This window comes from Leptopilina boulardi, unplaced genomic scaffold (genome assembly GCF_019393585.1).
Source record: "Leptopilina boulardi isolate dan_hultmark-lab unplaced genomic scaffold, ZJU_Lbou_2.1 LbouV2_310, whole genome shotgun sequence".
Classification (NCBI taxonomy): Eukaryota; Metazoa; Arthropoda; class Insecta; order Hymenoptera; family Figitidae; genus Leptopilina; species Leptopilina boulardi.
In genome coordinates this window covers 3,391,626-3,413,780 of record NW_026137875.1, presented here as the reverse complement: position 1 = coordinate 3,413,780, position 22,155 = coordinate 3,391,626, and the positions used below count along the sequence as shown (strand labels likewise).

The 22,155-nt window shown below is 25.3% G+C and overlaps 1 protein-coding gene across 3 annotated transcripts in view; it reads left to right on the top strand.

The window, feature by feature from the left end:
- The window catches only part of LOC127283644 (disintegrin and metalloproteinase domain-containing protein 10-like), a 170,120-nt gene that overhangs the window by 108,131 nt on the left and 39,834 nt on the right, over positions 1 to 22,155 (top strand). For all 3 annotated transcript variants that reach the window (XM_051308645.1, XM_051308646.1, XM_051308648.1), the window contains 3 exons: positions 9,082 to 9,325; positions 10,889 to 11,038; positions 15,031 to 15,215. In XM_051308645.1, the coding sequence (XP_051164602.1) occupies positions 9,082 to 9,325; positions 10,889 to 11,038; positions 15,031 to 15,215 (579 nt within the window). The remainder of the gene's footprint in view (positions 1 to 9,081; positions 9,326 to 10,888; positions 11,039 to 15,030; positions 15,216 to 22,155) is intronic.

Sequence of the window (22,155 nt, the reverse complement as noted above, 5' to 3'; positions counted from 1 at the left end):
TAGTACTGATTCGGTGTATTAGTCAGTACACTGCCAGTACTGAAAGTCAATACCGACAGCCAGTATTGGATCAGTACCATGCCGGTGTTTAATTACGGCGAGCTACGGATATTTCTACTTGGGAAAGTTTGAATAAAAATTATATTTGTCAGTAATATTTAGTTTCTGATTCTTAAAATTTTTTCATTTTTATCCAACTTTTAATGATTTAAAAAAGTTTATAAACTGAAAAAATTGTTTTTAGGGTTCCGTACTCGGTTCGGAACCCTATTAATATCGGTTTTTTTGAAATCGTGTACCCCCCCCCCCCCTAGCGGCCACACAAATTTATCTAGAGAGCTGAAAATTAGTACACATATGTATTTTCGCGTGTAGATTACAGGAAAAATATAGCGAACTTGATTGGAATTGATTATCATAGCGTTGTCAAGGAAAAACCATAAATTTTTACGAAAAATGACTATGTACCCCCCCCTAGAGGCCACATCTTTTGACATAAAAAGCTCAAATTTGGTACACTTACGTATTTTTACGTGAAAATTACAGGAAAAATATAGCGAACTTGATTCCGATCAATTTACATAGCGTTGTCAAGGAAAAATCAAAAATTTCGAAAAAAATGATTTATTCTCCCTAGCGCACACAATATTCAACACAGACAGTTCATATTTAGTATACAAATGTATTTTTACGGGAAAAATACAGGGGAAAAAAGCGGTCACGATTAGAGTTGATGATTAACTTTTTATCAAGTTTTTCAAGAAAAAATGACAATTTTAGGAAAAAAATGTATTTTTCCAGCAAAAACGAACAAAATTTTATTTAAAGCAGGGACTGTCTCGGACACGAAATGTTGTTGAATTTTAAGAAAGTGTCCGTGTAGTGTCGCGACTCGACACGTTTGAAAACAATTAAAAGTATCGTGGCGAGACCCGACACTTTTAAAAATTTTCAAACGTATCGTGGCACGACCCGACATAGTCAAGAAATTCATAATTGTATCGTGGCGAAGCACGATACGTTTAGAAATTTGTAATCGTATCGTGGCAGGACTGGACACGTTTACGAATTTCCAAAAGTATCGTGGCGCGACTAGACACATTAACAATTTGAGAATCGTATCGTATCATGACTTGCCACGACACGATAATTCTGCATAAATATGTCGTGTCGCATGAAAAAAAATTGTTCAATTAATTTAAACTTATCTATTATGTATTATCTATTATAATATAGTATATATGGAATAATAATAATACTAATAATAATATACAATAATATAATATATTATATTATATTATATTATATTATATTATATTATATTATATTATATTATATTATATTATATTATATTATATTATATTATATTATATTATATTATATTATATTATATTATATTATATTATATTATATTATATTATATTATATTATATTATATTATATTATATTATATTATATTATATTATATTATATTATATTATATTATATTATATTATATTATATTATATTATATTATATTATATTATATTATATTATATTATATTATATTATATTATATTATATTATATTATATTATATTATATTATATTATATTATATTATATTATATTATATTATATTATATTATATTATATTATATTATATTATATTATATTATATTATATTATATTATATTATATTATATTATTTCCACGAATTTCTTTTTGTATTATCAACAACTTATTGTCTAGTATGTAAACAAACCACACTTAAAATTAAAAATAATTTTGTTCAATAAAATTAATAGATTAATTTAATTTATTAACATTTTAATATTATTATGATTTAAAGAATTGAAAAAAATGTAAGACTTGATTACGAATTCAATATCAGTTTTTTAAAATTCAAAATGGCGGATCCAATATACCGAATCAAAATAACTAAAAATGGGCAAATTCGTCTAAACCATGTTACCCAGGGATTTTCGGGGTCGCTGATTACGAATCTGACATCAGTTTTTCGAGGTTCAAAATGGCGGATCCAATATGGCGGAAGACAAAATAAAAAATTAATCGGATTGTATTAAATCCTATTACTCGGGGGTTTTCAGGGTCATTGATTACGAATTGTGACAAAAGTTTTTTAAAATTCAAAATGGCGGATCCAATATGGCGGACGACAAAATAAAAAATTAATCGGATTGGATTGAAACAAGTAACTGAGGGGTTTTCAGGGTCGCTGATTACGAATGTAACATCAGTTTTTTAATATTCGAAATGGCGGATCTAATATGCTGAACAATTTTTTAAAAAGGATCGGATCTTTTGAAACTTGTTACTCGAGCGTTTTTTGGGACATTTTGAATTTTGAAAAACTAATGTCAGATTCGTAATCAGCGACCCCGAAAACCCCTGGGTAACATGGTTTAGACGAATTTGCCCATTTTTAGTTATTTTGATTCGGTATATTGGATCCGCCATTTTGAATTTTAAAAAACTGATATTGAATTCGTAATCAAGTCTTACATTTTTTTCAATTCTTTAAATCATAATAATATTAAAATGTTAATAAATTAAATTAATCTATTAATTTTATTGAACAAAATTATTTTTAATTTTAAGTGTGGTTTGTTTACATACTAGACAATAAGTTGTTGATAATACAAAAAGAAATACATGAAAATAAACAGTATAGGATGAAAACAGAAATTCGTGGAAATAATATAATATAATATAATATAATATAATATAATATAATATAATATAATATAATATAATATAATATAATATAATATAATATAATATAATATAATATAATATAATATAATATAATATAATATAATATAATATAATATAATATAATATAATATAATATAATATAATATAATATAATATAATATAATATAATATAATATAATATAATATAATATAATATAATATAATATAATATAATATAATATAATATAATATAATATAATATAATATAATATAATATAATATAAATTTAATAATTTACATTTGATATATATTCAATCTATATCTATTTTATTTTAATTTTATTTCTTGAAATGTTATTGAAGGATTAATAAACTGTCAAGATGTTGATCAACAAGTTTCATTGTATGCGACACGAAATTCATAATTATTTTGGTATTGTGTCGTGTAGTTCAGCCCCACGATACGATTCTCAAATTTTTATTGTGTCTAGTCGCGCCACGATACTTTTGGAAATTCGTAAACGTGTCCAGTCCTGCCACGATACGATTACAAATTTCTAAACGTATCGTGCTTCGCCACGATACAATTATGAATTTCTTAACTGTGTCGGGTCGTGCCACGATACGTTTGAAAATTTTTAAAAGTGTCGGGTCTCGCCACGATACTTTTAATTGTTTTCAAACGTGTCGAGTCGCGACACTACACGGACACGACACAAATATTTCGAGACAGTCCCTGATTTAAAGGAAATTAAATTTATATATTTTAACGTATTTTTACTTGTAGATTACAAAAAAAATATAGCGAGGATGATTGGAGTTGATTTTTCTGGGTCTGTCAAGAAAAAACTGATAATTTTAGAAAAAATCATGAATTTTCTCCCAATAACGGAACAAATTTTTTCTAAAGGGCTTCAAATTTTCTATTTTTACGTATTTTTATGTGTAGATTATAGAAATAATTTAATAAACATGATTGAGTTCATTTCTTCAGTCGTTACAACTCTAAAATAAAAAAAATCGGACAAGTGCGAGTTACACTCGCACTGAAATCGAGGGTTTCGTACTCGAAGCGAACTTATTTGGTATAAAAACAAATGTTTAAAAAATATGTGTTGTATGACAACTAATATAAGTGATACGAAGAGGAACAATTTTCTTGAATTTTACAAAATTGTTCCTCTTCGTATCACTTATATTAGTTGTCATACAACACATATTTTTTAAACATTTGTTTTTATACCAAATAAGTTCGCTTCGAGTACGGAACCCTCGATTTCAGTGCGAGTGTAACTCGCACTTGTCCGATTTTTTTTTATTTATATATAGAAAAATACTTTTATTTTGAATTTCCGTTCATTTATTTTTTATATAAAACAATTAGTAAAATATTTTTTAAAAATGAATTTAATTAGAATTGGATCAATATAACAGAATGAAGTATTATTTTTCCCGCAGTGATACATTGAAACAATATCTGGTTAAAATAACTAGAATTCTGGTTAGTTTAACTATAATAAAATGTTAAATTTACAAACAGCAGCTGTAAACAAAATACCTTAATCCAGCAATTCAATAACTCGATGTGGATAATTAAATAAAATTCAATTACTCTGCGCAAATCACTCCGTAAGGCCAGGAATTTGAGGAGTTAATTAAAATTTTTATTTCAAAAAATTTTATTAGAATTTTTTTTTTTTTTTTTTGACGAATTTTCATTGGTCAAATTAGCATTTGCAAGAATTACTTTTTATACAAAGTTTAACTTAACTAAATTTTTAGCTACCAAATTTTTGTTTGTCACAAAATTTTTACTCTATATAGTCATTTAATTTTCATGACTTTTTATTGAAGATAATTTTAATTTAATCGAATTTCAATTCAACATAATTCTCATTCAATAGAATTTTTACGTGATGCGAATTTTCAAATGATAAAAATTCCAATTCACCGAATTTTAATTTGTCCGAATTTTTAATTGATAGAATTTTTAAAACGCCAAATTTTCATTTGTCCAAAATTACAAATGGCCGAACAAACAATCGACAGAAAGATTTCGGCGCAATTTTAAAAATTAACCAATTACAATTTTTTCTTCATAATTTCTAATTCGTTAATTTTAAAAATTGCGCCAAAATCATTCTGTCGATTGTTTGTTTGACCATTTGTAATTTCGGACAAATGAAAATTCGTCGTCTTAAAAATTCGGACAAATTAAAATTCGTGAATTGAAATTTCTGTCATTTAAAAAATTGCATTGAATGTATAACTAAAAATTTTATGTAAAAATTCGTATAAAATGAAAACCTGTCAAATTTTAATTCTAAAATTGAAAATTCATCTAAAAACTAATTATTTCTAATAAATAACTTTAAAATAAAAATTTTAATTAATATTTTTATGTTGAAATTGACTATATCTCCCAATAATTTTTAATTATGTGATAAAATATATGTTTTCTAATGTGCACTCGCTTTGTAATTATAAAAATTTAGAATTTATTCTAATAAATAAATAATAAATAAAAAGAAAAAATATTTGATTCTGGTCAATTTAACAATAAATTTTTGTTAAACAAACCAGAATTTTTTAGTTATAAAATTTTTGTGAATATTTATTTACATACTGAATTCTAGCTGATCTTACCAGAATTATTTAACTAAAACTGTCTAGAAATTTTTCAGGGTAGCTCATCTAAAAAGAGAAAATAAATTTTGAAAACATTTTGTCTAAACTCTGAAAGTATTAATATGCATATTAATTGAATTATAATTTAAATGAAGAATTATAAAATCCAATGCATAAAGAATAGTTCGTTTTGTATAAAGCCATGTTTTCTACAATATACGTATGTATTGTGATGAAAAGTTTGATTTAATTGAAAATCGTAGCCTAAATCCAGGGTGTCTACTAAAAATCTGAATTAAAATTCCAGAACTTTTCTAGGACAAATTTCTTATTTTTCCAGGACATTTCCAGGACTTCCAGGACTAGTATAGACACCCTGAAATCTTTTTGGTTTTGAAAAGTTATTTGCTTAGTTGATAGTAATCTCATGCAGTTTTAAGTGACTTACTGTTTGGCGAACCACTCTTCTTTCGACTTCCCATCATGAGTTTCACTTCTCAGTTTTCCTTATCTCTCTTTTCCTCTAGACCGGTTGCGCGTCTTCTTCGACGGAAACTTTTTCGCCAAAGACGCGATAACAAAAGATTGAAAAGAGAATACCATAGTGTATATATATATATATAGCGTATAGAAGGGATAAAAGAAGAAAGTCTAAGGAAAGTATCGGAATTCAAATAAAAGTTCTCTGGCTGCTTTTGATATTGACTTTGGGACTTGGGGTTCAGTGTGCCTGAATATACACCTATTAATAGGAACTATGGACGATGATCAAACCCCCAGTATAGTTGTAGTAGTAGTAGAAGAAGCAGCAGCATACCACCTTTTGAGAAAAGATAAGATTTTCCGCTGGGATCAATCGACCGTTCTCGCCAACTTTACCACTTGTACTCTTTACCCGGAAGCATTAAGTTGTTCCTTTTGTGAACTTTATATTAACTTTGTCCAAAATATCTTATCCACTCTCTTGGCTATAATATGAAGTGATTCAAAAATTGCCGTTTTGTTTCTGCAAAACTTGTTCAATTTTAAGTTTTCGAGTACAATTTAATTAATGTGTGTGTTTTTTTTTTATTGAAATATGTACGTGGAAAAAAATTAATAAAACTAAACTTGAAATAAATTTATTCTTAAGAGAAGAGAAAAAGAAATACGTCTATAAATTAGACATAATCAGAAAATTCATCAGCCATATGCTCACATAGTTTTTAAATTGCTAGATGTTAAAAAATTACGCTTAGTGCTATTCCCGGTCTGTCAGACCGCTATTTCTATTGTAAGTTTCTGCGAGTAATTTAAAAGATAACATTGTGTTATTATTTCCATGTTTAGTTATAATGGTTTTTAATCAAAATTATATATTTTTTTTTACTTTATAACTGGTCTTATTTTACTTAAAAAAAAATTCTTTTCTTTTTTTCTTTTTTCCGCGATTATTTTATATAACTGCTGAAAATTTTACTGCTGCTAATAATTTATTGAAATAAAATTTTTCAATATAATATGGCTTATGAATTTATATTAATATCTATTTGGCAAAATAAAATTTAAAATATATTTCATCCCCTGATTTACAGATAAAACTTGAAATAAAATTCTTCTATTTCTTGAGAACCTAATCTATAAAAAAAGTTATCCTCAAACATCTATTATATGTCTCATATGAAATTTGATTTCATTCTTAAATTTCACATTAAATATTTAATTTAGAGATTAATTTTTTTTTCATGTAGAATTTTTTTAATAAGAAAAATTTTTTTTTTCCCTATTAAAACTCGAATTTCACGTATCTATAAATTCTTCCGTCAATTTAACAGTTTCCGGATTTTTTTTATTGTTTTCAGTTACGTGTGCAATATAAAGAGCAATTTTATGACAAAATAAAATTGCGTCACTCCTTTTAATGGGGCAGGTTTTAGAATTCCCATCTACTATCGTAAATCTTGCATTTTTACAGAAAAAAAAAAATGTTTTTCACCTAACTTATATGATGAGACTGTATGAAAAAATGTTATATGGATTTTCTTTTGGAATTTTGATGTGAAATATATGGAAATTTTAAGATATTTTTCATACCTTCTTGAAATTGTATATATCCTTTTATTTTGCGACAACAAAGGTAAACGTAAAATCATGTATAAACTTGAGGAAATGTTTTGCCAGTTGTGCGAAGAGACATTGTTTATGAGCATTTGAGCAACTGTTGGTTTTACGCGGGAATTTCTCTCTCGTCGTAATTAGAATTTGTCATGTACACGTGATGCTTCGTGTTGTATTTTCAACAGTTCTATTTCTTGTTGTATAGAGAAAATAAAGACTTTATAGCTTTGTAGATAAAATTTCTTATAGTGATCTTGAAAAAATATATATATGTAATATTTCTAATTATGTTATTAAATTATAATAGTTGTAAGTGAAACAATGAAGAAAAATAATAATTTTTTTTTATTTAAATTTTTATGGAAATATAAAAATTAAGAATACATCAAAAAATATTGTATAAATTTTCTTTGTGACAGGAGAAAAAAATTATTGAATTCAAATAGGAGTAAAAATTTCTGAAACCTGCCATCTAAAACTGAAAAAAAATTATTTTTTGTTGAAATGTTATTTTTCTTATAGTATTTTATATCCACAATCACTTCCTAAAACGATTTTGCAAAAAAAAAATTTTCATTCTGTACACATAAAGGAACATATTCACAAGATTTCAATAAAATTGCTCCAATCATCAAAAATTCTTGTTATCACATCCCATGGAATTGCTCAAATATAAGATTAAAGCACTGTTTGAGAAAATCATACTCTAAAAAGAAATTGTGGTGAAAAGTTATTTCTGGAATTTTTAGATTTGTCAATTTCATACTTATTTTGAATTTTTTAAAATATTTTAGTATTTAATTTATTATTATATAATTAAAATCAATATAGATCAATACAAATTATTCGTACAACAAATAGAATTTTCAAAGAATTTAACCACTGTTCCATCTTTTCTTTTATCCATCATATTCTATTATTGCAGAAATGCCTTTAAAAAATTCTGAAACTTTCTGACATTTGAAATTTCGGATAAATGACTTTTCGAACAAACGCCATTTTATCTAAGTTACATTAAAATTTAAATTCCAATAGAAACTGAGTAGCTCGGAAACAAATTTCGGAATGACTCGGAATAATACTTATTAAAACTGATTAAAATTTAATTCGAAACTTTTTTTCAGTGTTATCAAAATGGAACAGACGCAATTTTTATTTTGTAAATAAGAAAAAGGGGAAAATATTGTGAAATAACGAATAATTTTGCACAAAGGGGTAAAATATAACAATTACCAGACGTAAATAACATGCTAAACTTTTAACTTAATGTATTTGATTGAAAACTTTACTTGTAATCACGTGAAACATGTTTTTAGGTTAGAAAAATGAAAACATGTGTCTTGAAAGCAGGAACGGTACTGCCAACTTAAATAATAGCGCTAAATTTAAAAACTTATGAAATTAATTATTATTTTAATAAATTTATAAATATAAAATAATTAATTATGTCAATAAATAATAATTAATATTTTTTACATAAAAAATTATTAAAAGTATATTCGTAATGTTAAAAGAAAATCTTTTTAAAAGTATTAAAAAAAATAATTGTAATTCAAAATCACTTTGCAAATGATGCTAACCTAGAAATTTAAAATTTTGGCCCAAAATTAAATTATTTCTTAATCGATTATAAATTATTTGACCCACTTTTTTTCCTTGCAGATGATGAAAATGCTGTGGTGCAAGGACTTGTGACAGATGACGGGCTTTTTGACGGTACGATAGTGACAGGTTTCGAAGAGTACTATATCGAACCAACAAGCCGATATTTGTCCGGAGATGACGACACATCACCCCCTTACCACACCATAGCATATCGTGCTTCCGACGTTATGACGCCATCACATCCACTTCCTTGTGCCAGTCACGATCTACATCAAGGCATCCTAAGCGAGTCCTTAGATCGGTAAACTATATTTTCCCTCTCTTTTTTATTATAATAGATACGGAAAAAGTCAGTTACAAGCATTTCCTTCTTCTTTTCTCAATCTCCAATTATCGATCTATTATTTTTTAATTACATATTGAATATTTAATTAATAGAAAAAGAAGAAAAATTAATATATTTCTAAATACTTGTCAAAAAAAAAATTTATATATCACTCACGGAAAGAAAATAAATATCATATTTTATAAAAATATTTTTAAGTCGCAAAAAAATTTTGTAAAAAAGCGAAATTTTGATATTGTGCAAGAAATATTAGTCTTTAAAAAACTTATAAGAAAATTTACAATAGTTATATTTAAATTTGGTAAAACGTTAGTAGTCGAATCATGAATAAATGATATACTAAACTTTATTAAATCCTGTATTATTAAGTTTATATAAGTTTTTCTAAAGTTTAGAATTATTTCAAAATAAAAATTTCGCTTTTTTACTATATATTTTCTGCGACTTAAAATTATACTTTTATAAAATTTAATAATTATTACCTCTTCTTGCAGAAGAGCCACAAAGCCATTTCTCAGCCACAAATGTATCAAAATTTTTTAGAAAGATTAACGCATTTTTTAAAAAATTTTAATCATTATTTTCTATTTTTTTATCAGATTGTAGTTTTAATAATTTAAAAAATGTAATTTAATTTTAACAGAAAAAATTAGTTCAGTGAATTTTACATAACTTTTTTTTTTTAAGGAATCCTTTTATCTTAAACAGATTTTCCATTTAATGTTTGTTTAAGAGGATTACATTTGATGATAAAAGGAAAGTCCTTTAAATTATATCCTTTAATTATTAAAAGAATTTACTTTACTATTAACCCCTTCACAGTCCAGTGAAAATAAAGTTTTCGTGCCATAAATTTTCAAAAAAATTAAAAAAAAAAAAACATTATATTGTATGTTTTTAGGGTTGCTGAATCCGAATTTTTGGTCGAAAATGAAATTCAAAATTGTGGCTACAAAATGTCGACCAAAAAAATTTAAAAGTTAACGAATCTAGCTGAAAATTATTAATTTTTTGGTCGCCATTTTATAGCTGACACTTTGAATTTTTTATTTTCGACCAAAAATTCGGATTCAGAGACCCCAAAAACCTCCAAGTATCCATTTTTATCCAGATTCGTTATCTTATAATTTTTTTAGTCGCCATTTTGAAGCCGCCATTTTGAATTTTTTATTTTCGACCAAAGATTTGGATTCATCGACTTCCTTTTTTTTCATAGTTCTGAATAACCAATCATAAGATTGATTTTAAAAATTTTTAATTTTTTCAAACAAACATATTTTAATATATAATTTTTTTAATTTATAAATTCTTTTGCAATTAATTATTTAATTAACTGTTCTTGTTAAATATTTTAACTGAATTTTAATAATAATTATATTTTTATAAATTTCTTTAAATATATAAATAATATTGTTTACTTGAGTTAAAACAATTGTGTCGTTACGTTCAATGTCAATTAAATGTGCGCAATGGAGGCAATAAAACAGTTTAATAGTTGAGATTTAATGTTCGTTTCAGGGCATTAAATGTTACCAATGAAGCATCACAGCCATACTATGAACATTTATTAGATAATGAAATTCGATTGAATGGAGGGTTTTATTCAAAGGAAGAAAAATTGAAAACCGTGAAAACAGAGGAGAATTACGACTTAAAATACATGGACAGGTAACTAAAATATTCATTGTATATAGATTTAAAAGTTTTACACAAAAAAAAAAGAAAAAATTGAGAGAGAACTAAATTTCCATTAAGATTTAAATTTTTTATTTCAACGACAATAATTTATAACAATATTATATGTATAGAAGACAGTCTAGTCAGATCAAGTTATTTAAAATTCAGTCAATTTTACTTTAGTTTAGTTCAAATAGAAATTTTTTAATTTGAAGCAATTCTTTTTATACAAATATTCAAAATCAGTTTCCCAAACAAAATTAATAGTTAATTAAGTTAATTGTTTTCAAACCAATTAGTGAAAACCATTTTAGTGAGACTTAATTTTTCAATTTTGAAAATATAGCAAAAACAGAATAAATAACAATAACTTTTTTGGTTCTTGAAAATCCTTGAATTTTATAACAAAACCTTGAATTTTATTGAAAAAAATTATTTTAGACCTTAAAAAATTGGTCAAGTACAAGTTACACTCGCTTACCTAGGGTTCCGTTCACGATTATTAAAATTTTAATATTTAAATATTAATATTTCAAAAGGGTTAGCTATATTTTTCGTGAAGTCTACACATAAAATTAAATATATGTACCAAGTTTCAGCTTCTTAGCTCCAAAACTGTAAAAATTGAAGCGGGGAAGGATACGTTTTTTCCGAAATTTCGAATTTTTATTACAAAACTATATTAAATTCAATTCCAATCGGGTTCGCAATAATTTTGAATAGAAACCTAAAAATTAGCAACAAACTCAATTTTTCTTAGACAGACAATTTAATTACAAATTCTGGCACAAAATACAATTAAAAGTGTAGAAAAAAATTGACCCTCCAATACAAGTAGGGGAAGATTCCTATTACCACCCTTATGGATTCTCCCTGGCAATATAAGGAAATGACACAGACTTACCAAAATTTTGACAGTTTGTTCATTAGATTGATTTAGGAAGTTATGATTTTTTTCAGAATTTTTTACCACGTAGTTTTTTAGAAAAAAAATAAAATATATGACCAATTTAACATGGGCTCTTATGGGAACGTGTATAAACCATAGGAAAAAAGTGTGATGGAAATGAAACAAAAATCTGAAAGTTGGTATACAGGAAGAAAATATGATAAATTTATTAACTGCACAATATAAAGAAAGTTTACCACATAGTTTTTGAGTAAATAAATAATAAAGTTTGATTTTTTGTCATAATAATAATAGTAAGTGTAGTAGCAGACATGAAAACGTGGCAACGTCACAACACGTGTTTGGCACGTTTGCGCAGCAACTCGCCGCGAATTTCAAATGCAAGTCGACAAATTGATAGATATTTATTTATATTATTTTTAGAAAATAATGGATTAAACTGCAATTTAATATATTATATAAATTTAATTCTGATTAATTATTGGAAAACAAAAAGAGTGATAAAAATACACGTACATAACCTCAAATTATAATTAAATATTTTTGTCAAAATAAAATATAGTTCAAAACTACTACAATCACAGTTTTATTTAATTGGATATTTCTTTACTAATTATCATGTAAATTGAAATAAAGTATAATAAATAAACTATTTATATTTTCCATTATATTTTCAAATTTTGAGGTGAACGACTTATTATATTACAAATTTCTTATAAGTAAATAATCTTATTTTCATTTCAATTTTAAGTGTTTTATGGAAGTTCAACAATTAAATAATAACATATAACAAAAAATTTGAGGTTAGCGACGAGAATGCTACGTTGCCCTGATTTCAAGCACTTTTTAAAAAATTTAATTAAATAGAATTTCTAATATTTTAGTAACGAGGAAAGCTTATTATTAATTTATACACCTTTTTCTAAACAATTCTCCTATCAATAAGGACAAGAACCTTACTTATCAAATAAAAATTTATTTGTTCTAAGGTTGCAAACTTGTGAGCCTTCACACGGGAAGAATAGAAACTATCCCCTAACTCCGCACCACCCCCTGGAGAATCCTTAAGGCAACTTCTATCATAAAAGAATTCCCAAAAAATTCAATTTTTCTTAGACAGACAATTTCATTGCAAATTCTTGCACAAAATACATTTAAAAGTGTAGAAAAAAATTGACACCGCGATTTAAGTAGGGGAAGACCCGTATTGCCACCTTTAAGGCCAGGTCCAAGTGAGGCAGCGCCATCTACATTGATACTAAAATTTTGGAAAATTTTCAACAGCTTTTTCTTGAAAACAAGAAGGTAAAATGCTTTTTCCTTTATGGATAATTTTGATTATTGGCAAGATATACACCAGCTAAAACTTTTTTTGAGTTAAAATAATAAAAAAAATTTCATGTCAATAAATTAAATATGAGCACTTTTTTCACAAAAACTGTAACAGTACTTTCTCAAAAATTACAATCAAAAATGCAATTTCCATTTGGAAAATTAATAAACGCTAAAAAATACACGACCTAAGATTTACCAATCACGAAAATAACGAAAAAAAGTATTTTAACATAACATATTTTACTCATTATGACAGCCGTTTGGCAGGTTATATATGTCACCAGACGTTTCGCAGTTTTGCCGAAAGGAGGAGATTGGCGCTGTTGCTAACCACCTGAAATACATAATCTACCAAAGGGCTGTCACAATCAGTAAAGCAGTATCAATATGTTAAATATTTAATAAAATTTTTTTTTGTTATTTTCGTGATTTGTAAATCTTAGGTCGTGTATTTTTTAGCGTTTATTAATTTTCCAAATGGAAATTGCATTTTTGATTGTAATTTCTGAGAAAGTACTGTTACAGTTTTTGTGAAAAAAGTGCTCATATTTAATTTATTGACATGAAATTTTTTTTATTATTTTAACTCAAAAAAAGTTTTAGCTGGTGTATATCTTGCCAATAATCAATTATCCATAACGGAAAAAGCATTTTACCATCTTGTTTTCAAGAAAAGGCTGTTGAAAATTTTCCAAAATTTTAGTATCAATGTAGATGGCGCTGCCTCACTTGGACCTGGCTTTAAGGCATCTTCTATCATAAAAACTAATCATAGCTCCAAAACTGTGAAACTTAAGGGGTGTGGCACACTTTTTTCCGAAATTTCGAGTTTTTGGACTATAACTATATTAAATTCAATTCCAATCGGGTTCGCTATAATTTTCCTTTAATCTACTCGCAAATATACGTATGCATGTATACGAAGTTTGAGCCCAATCGGTTGAAATGGCTAGATTTTAGAGGGGGGGGGGCAGGATTTTGTGGACGAACATGAGTGAAACCATAAGGGTTCCATTTCGGTTTACTGCGTGAACGGAACCCTAAAAACTTTGAATTTTTTTTCAAGAATCGCTGAAAACCCTGATGGTTTTAAAAAATTTTACATCTAATAATAGTTTATAATTCTTATATTTTTTATTTTATTTTTATTTATATGGGCATTAGGTATTTGGTAAATTGTTTTTTATTTATTTTAATTATTTTTGTACATTGTGTCCTTTGTATAATTTTTGTACTTTTTTTTTTATCTATTTTGCTAATTTACTTTTGTATTTTCGTTTTTAAAATTTTGTTTTTATTCTTGTTCTAATTTATATTTTTTATTATATTCTTTAAATTTGTCTTTATTTTAATTTATTTATATTGTTTCAATGTTAATTTATTTTTTCTTGTTAATTTTCGTCTCGTATATTAATTTAATTTCTTTGTATTTTTGTTTGTTGTTTTTATTAATTTTTATAATTTTATTTATTCGTCAAATTCACTGAAGAGAAAATCAGTGTAATTTCGAAACGTTGGAAAAAATGTTATTAAAATCCATTTGTCCGAATTTTATCGTTTTGTTATTTAACGTATTCTAATATATGTATATTCTACTCGGGCGTTAATGATTTTGATAGTTAATTAATTAATGACCAATTTATGCTTGATATTTTATGGGTTAATAGTATTTAATTTAATTTTTTTTTTATGTCTTATTTTGAAAAACGCTTTATTATTGTTGTTTAAATTTATATAGATTAGACAGAGAGAGATTTGTCAGACATTTGAACAAACGTGCAACAGTGGATCCACGGAAAACTACATGTATGCTTTATCTGCAAGCTGATCATCAGTTCTTCGCTCGATATGGCACGGAGGAAGCTTGCATTGAAGTTATGACTAGGCACGTGCAGAGGGTCAACTCGATTTACAAACACACAGGTAAGCTCTTTATGTGACAAACATTAAATGCGTTTAATGACTCTGTCCACCATAATAAAATTTATTGTTCTCGCGCGATAATTTATATGCGAAAGAGATTTTTTTTTAATCATATAAAACGTTATATAGTTATTATTTTTTTAAAACTCTTTTAAAAAAAAAATCAGACAAATTTTTTACCTATAAAGTTGATTAAAAAGAAAAACTTTGCGAATTAAAAAAAAAAAAAAAATGGTGAAAAACTTTATACATAATAATATACGAAAAGTTCTTTAAATCGACTTTATATTTGTTTGTGAAAAAAATGAAAATTGCGATGAAATTTTAATCTGTGCTTCGCACTATATGTATGACGACGCGAGTGCAGCATTAAGCTTTACTTTTTTGCATAATGAAACACTTGAAAAGAGTCTTCCGGCAAATCCGTTAAAAATAATTTTTAGAGCGTATGTATTTTTCATATTTTCCATGTCATTTGTTATAATAAAGTCGTTTGTGTTTCTTTTTGAGAAAAAAAAAGGTTTTTAGAAAATCACGTTTTAAAAAATGTTTTTTTGTCGTTTTATATTAATAAAAATTTAGTTCAATGCTTAAATTTCATATCTAATTTTTTCTGTGTTATACAAACATTAAAAACCTTTTTCTTTTTTGACAAAATGTCAGATCTTTCTGTTTAAGTTTACTTATTTTTTTTGTGTTTATGAAGTTTTGTTGGATTGTTTGCATTTATGTCTGAAACAAAGAAATATATGTATATAAAGAACGTGGACGCGTTCATGAATTTTCGAGTTGACAAGAAAGGAGAGTAGGAAATAGAAAGCAGAAATGGCTATAATGACATTTGCACTTTTCGCCCTCCCTTTTCTCATCTTTTTTTTTTTTTCTCTTTTTTACTCTGGTTTGCATTTGAATCCCTTTTCTCACAACGCGCGCTTCTTTAAACTTCTATCACTGCTTTTTACACTCGATCAAATTGACTTCGACGCTTGAATTTAAGTCCTTCGAAAATAGCGACACTGTGTGAGCACTGAACAGTGAGTCGAGGTATTTTCCATTCCCAAGGAAGGCTAACTAACAAAATACAACCTGTCGTGCTACGGCGTTTAATCGAGTTTCAAGTTCAATCAACACGGTTCACTTCGTTCGCTCTAGCTAATAGGATTTACTGAAAATATCTGACGATGATGACCATCGATTTTTTTCCAATTCAATTGTCCCTTCTCTGAAATAACTATAGTTTAATTTAATCACAAAAACTCATGAACGACATAATCTAAAACTGTCAGAGATTGTTTTTCATTCAAATTTTATAAATATATGGGTGATTCTCCACGTAGCGAACAACTTGCTTTTTTTCATGTTGTGAAAGAAAAATCACAAAAAAATATTCACATAATATTTCGATTCTAATGTAAAAAGGTAATTTCTGTGACTACAAACAAAAGCCAATAGTTATTTTTGTATTTAACATTATAATTTTTCGTGAAAAGTGGTTTTTAAGGCTGAAAACGTCAAAATTTCACCTGTCCCCACAGGATGTTTAAACAAAAAAGTTAATATTTTTAGCAATGTGCACTAATAAATACAATTTCTATTGCTATTTTAGTATTGTATATTGTAATGGAATTGAATAAAAAAAACTTTTGATCAAAAAAAAAATTATTTTCCTTTTTTTTTACTATTTATACTTGACTGCACTTTTGTGTGTTATTCTGCGTTTTATTATTAAACATTGAATTATTTAAATAAAAGTCAAATGTTAATATAGTTCTACTTCAGTAACAGCAAAAGTTATATTCTTTAAGTTGATCCATGAAGGAAGTAATCAATTTTCTAATTGACTTATCCTTTTTTACACTTTTTAAGATTCAAATTTGTACAGGGCATCACAAAATCGTCTCCACCGGCGTCCACCGACCCTTCAATATTATTTAAAAAAATAGAATATAATTAAATAATAAAGGTTAAATAAAGTGTAGTTATATTATTTTAGTCTATATATATGTGAAACATATGAAACCGATTAAAAATAAATGATAATTTTCTCAAAAAAAAAAAAAAAAAAAATTATTAACATCAGTTCCACCGGTTCGACCGACCCCAGCGTCTCCACCCGTCACAAAATTTCGACCGTCACTAGTCCAAGTTTAATACACAATGAAACAAACGAAATTAAAAATATTTATTATAAACTATCATAGCTCCGGTAAGTTTACTATAACTTACCAAATAAATTGTCGTTCGCGCTAAATATATTTTTGTAAATTACCACGAAATTTTTCATAAATTACCGAAATTAAAATCTTTAATTGCGATTTATGGTTTACATATTTTTATGAATTATAGCCAAAATTTCTATAAATTACCATATAAATTTCCATAAATTACTGAAATAAAATTTTTAATTGTCGTTCGCGCTATATATGTTTTTGTAAATTACCGCGGAAATTTCCGTAAATTACAGAAATAATAGTTTTTAATTGTGATTTATGCTTTACATATTTTTATGAATTTTAGACAAAATTTCTATAAATTACCGCATAAATTTCCATAAATTACCTCGAAAATTTCCGTAAATTACCGAAATAAAAATTTTTAATTGTCGTTCGCGCTATATATATTTTTATGAATTACCCCAAAAATTCCCATTAACATTTTAAATCAAATTTCAACTATTTTATAGAATTCAACAAGCAAAGAATTTTTTTTTAATTTGTTTAAAAAAAATTAAAAAATTATACAAAATTTTTCCGGCCCACCATGGATATTTATTTCTTGACACTTTATCTTCAAAAATATGTATTGATATTTATCATTTCGATAAAAAAATATTTTTAAAGTTTCAGACACCAAATCGTGCGCTACACGGAGAATCACCCATATATATATATATATACAATTATACATATATGGACAATTCCACGTGAAATTTACCTATGACATTTTAAATTCGGATAAATGTATTTATTTTCGTTCTTTGAAAAAAAATTTCAATGACATTTAACTCTAAAATTATTGAATTTAGGACTTTTTGACAAGGGAAAAAAAAGTTTCAGTTATTCAACGACTTTCGAAATTACCTTACAAAATAAAAAAAAATTTATTGTAAACTTTTTTTTCTTTTTACCAACTGGAAAAGAAGTTATAAATATTTTTTATGCAAAAATGTTATAAATTTTTTAATTAATTTGAATAATAAATTTTTTGTTTTTAATTTTTCAACGCATTTTCACTGTTTTTAACTTGGAAACAAATCATAAATAAATATTTAAATTATAATAAATTTATAGCGTACTTTTCAATGGAGGCTTAATTTTTTATTATCTACTGAAATAAATGAATTAAAAATTTATATTTTTTCCACAATATGCTTTTTTTAAAAGTTTAACAGTTTTTGCAGGAAAAAAAATTACATAATTCTTTTTCTCTATTGCTATGGGGAAAATAGTTATAAATAAAAATATATTTAGTACCAATTTTATAGGCTTTAGAATCATAAAAAATATAAATACAATATGTTAACCAAATGATCAATTTAAAGCAAACATGAATTCTTAAAAAATATAATGATTTCATTATTTAAATGATTTTATAATTTGTAATAAATTTAATATTTGTTATAATATTTGTAATGTTCAACACTAAAACTTTATTTCATTTTAATACATTTATTTGACGCAATAGTCAAGTAAAATCAATCATTTGTATCAAATAAATTTTTTCAGTATTATAATACGTCATTATAATATAATTTAATTTTAATGCACGTTGGAGACAGTTAATTAATTATTCAACACAAAAATAACCGGATTTTCAGTCAAAAGAATTAGAGCCCATTGATAAAGTCATACCATATGTAATTTACATTTTCGTTTGCAAAATTAAACAAAAGTACCTATAGAAAAATATTCTTGTTAACGCTAACATTCGAATTTTGATTTCGATTTGTAGTCAAAATTAAATCCAATGACGACAAATCTATTTATAATTACCGTTAAATTTTAAATAATGGCATATAAATAGACTTATCATCTACTTGAGGCATTTCATATGAGAATACGGGGTCATGTCTCAGATTTTTCTCAAAATTCGGTAAATTGTAGTAATAGTGGTGCTAAATAAGTGTACAAATTTTGAATTTGAAATTTTTAATATTTTTCGAGATATTTACAATAACAAATTTGAGCAATATTTTTTTGCTTTACTTATAACTTTTTTCCTATTAAAAATAGAGAAAAATGTTGTAAATGTTTTTTACGCGGAAGATCTTAAACTTTTAGAAAAAAATTATTTTTTTAAAAAAATATTAAATTTTAAACAATTTGTTTAAAAAATAAAATTTGTTTCTAACTTTTAAACATGTTCTCTCTCATTTAGTAGCGCGAAAAAAATCATGAATATTGTTTAAGTCATAATAAATTGATGGTTAAATTTTTGAGATGGCATTATTTTTTGTTTTCGAGATATTAATTAATTAACTAACAAAAGTTAATAAAAAATGAAATATTTTACGAACAAATAAAATTAGAGTAATTTTAAAAACGCCATTAGAATGCTTATCAAAATCCGCATCCAACGAGCCCTATATGAACTATTTTGGAATTATTAATTTAACACCCGTTGATTAGAAATAGTTCATATAGGGCTCGTTGGATGCGGATTTTGATAAGCATTCTAATGGTGTTTTTCAAATTACTCTAATTTTATTCGTTCGTATAATATTTCATTTTTTATTAACTTTTGTTAATTAATTAATTAATATCTCGAAAACAAAAAATAATGCCATCTCAAAAATGTAACCATCAATTTATTATGACTTAAACAATATTCATGGTTTTTTTCGCGCTACTAAATGAGAGAGAACAGGTTTAAAAGTTATAAACAAATTTTATTTTTTAAACAAATTGTTTAAAAATTAATATTTTTTTAAAAAAGTAATTTTTTTCTAAAAGTTTAAGATCTTTCGCGTAAAAAACATTTACAACATTTTTCTCTATTTTTAATAGGAAAAAAGTTATAAGTAAAGCAAAAAAATATTGCTCAAATTTGTTATTATAAATATCTCGAAAAATTTAAAAAATTTCAAATTCAAAATTTGTACACTTATTTAGCACCACTATCACTACAATTTACCGAATTTTGAGAAAAATCCGAGACATGACCCCGTATTCTCATATGAAATGCCTCACTTATTGAAATTTGAATTTTATTCTGATTGCATTTCACACAATAATCATAATAAAGTTATTTAAATGAAAGAAAATTATTTAATTAATTATTAATTACTAATAGGTATTACTTAAAAAAAATTGAATAAAGTTTACGACTATAGAAAATGTTTCACTGAAAATGAGTAAAATAACCTCCACAGTACCGAAACTTTTTAAAAAAGATTTCCTAAAGATTTATTTAAAATGTTGAATTGTATTTAAAAACTTAATTTATAAGATCGAATTTTTGAAGTAGAGGCTGAGAATAAATGTTCAATTTCAGGATATACATTTTTTTTATAAAGTTTTATATTTAAGAGTTTAAAATATATGAGTGTATAATTTTCACGCGGGGTTAATTAACAACTTTTTCCTCTCATATAAATATGGGGAGAAAAGTTCATATCTCGCGATGATTGCGTAAGTAACGAGAAATATTCGCATTTATATAGATCAATCAACTTTTTCTAAGGGCGCAAACATATAGTACACCTAGTTCGCGTTGAAAGTGTCGACGAACGATATGGAAATCGAACGAAGCAATTAGTGAAATAAGCTCTTTTTTCAAAAGAGAAATGACATATTTTTTGATTAGTAGACATGAGGGGAAACATCCAACTAACGAGTTTAATGCGTCGCGCGCTTTCAATTCTGTCCCTTCTTCACTTTCTCCTTCTTCCCTTACAAAAGTTTTCCCTCACTAACATTTAAAGCTCTTTTCAAATGTTTAAAAGTTTTCTAACATTTCTGTTCCTACAAACACGATGATTAAGTGCCTTCTTCCAAAAGTTTCGAGATTTCTTTAAGGCTCCATATTTCTCTCAATTCTTAGGGTTTTTGATAGAGAAAAAAAAAAAAAAAAAAAAAAAAAAAAAATTCGCCGACTCATGATGATCTACAAACGCGCCATTAATGACGAAAGTTGAAACAAGTCAATTAGTGACCGAGGTATACATAAATTATACGTGTTTAAATAATAACGAGTAATAATTTAAATTTTAGTTTTTTGAATATTAAAAAGCTACACTGAAAAAACAAATTATTATTTAGTTCAATTAATTTAAATTATTTGAAAAATATTTACTTGAATTAAATATTTTTTATTTTCATCTTAAAAAATATATATTTGATTGTGATTGAAATGACTTCAATTATTTGCATTACGCTTATTTATACTATAAATAAATTTTAATTCACTGAAATATTTGTTATTTGATGCAATTAAAAATTATTTGACACAATAATTTTATTTTATTGATTCAAGTAAACTAAATTATTTCATGACAAAAAATAAAAAATATTTAGATCAATTAAATTATTGATTTTAACAATTATTATTATTTCCAACAGTTTTTAATTAATTTCACTAAAATATTTAATTAATAATAATAAATTTTTTCGTGACATTTTAAATGAATTGAAAGACGTTTAATTGAATAAAGTAATTTTTATTCAAGTCAAATATAGATTTATTTGAATCAAAAAAATCTTTTCTTTAATACAAATAAATTTTGTCTTTGAGCTACTCATTTTGAATAATCAAATACTTGGTTAAAGAAATTTTTTTAATTATTTCAAAATAATAATTGTATTCAAATAAATATTTATTTGAATTAAGAAACACATTAAGTATTGAATAAAATAATTTTCAAAATTTTTTAATTTAAAGCATTATTTATTTGATACAATTATTATATTTATTTGATGTAATTTAAATTTGATCCAAATTA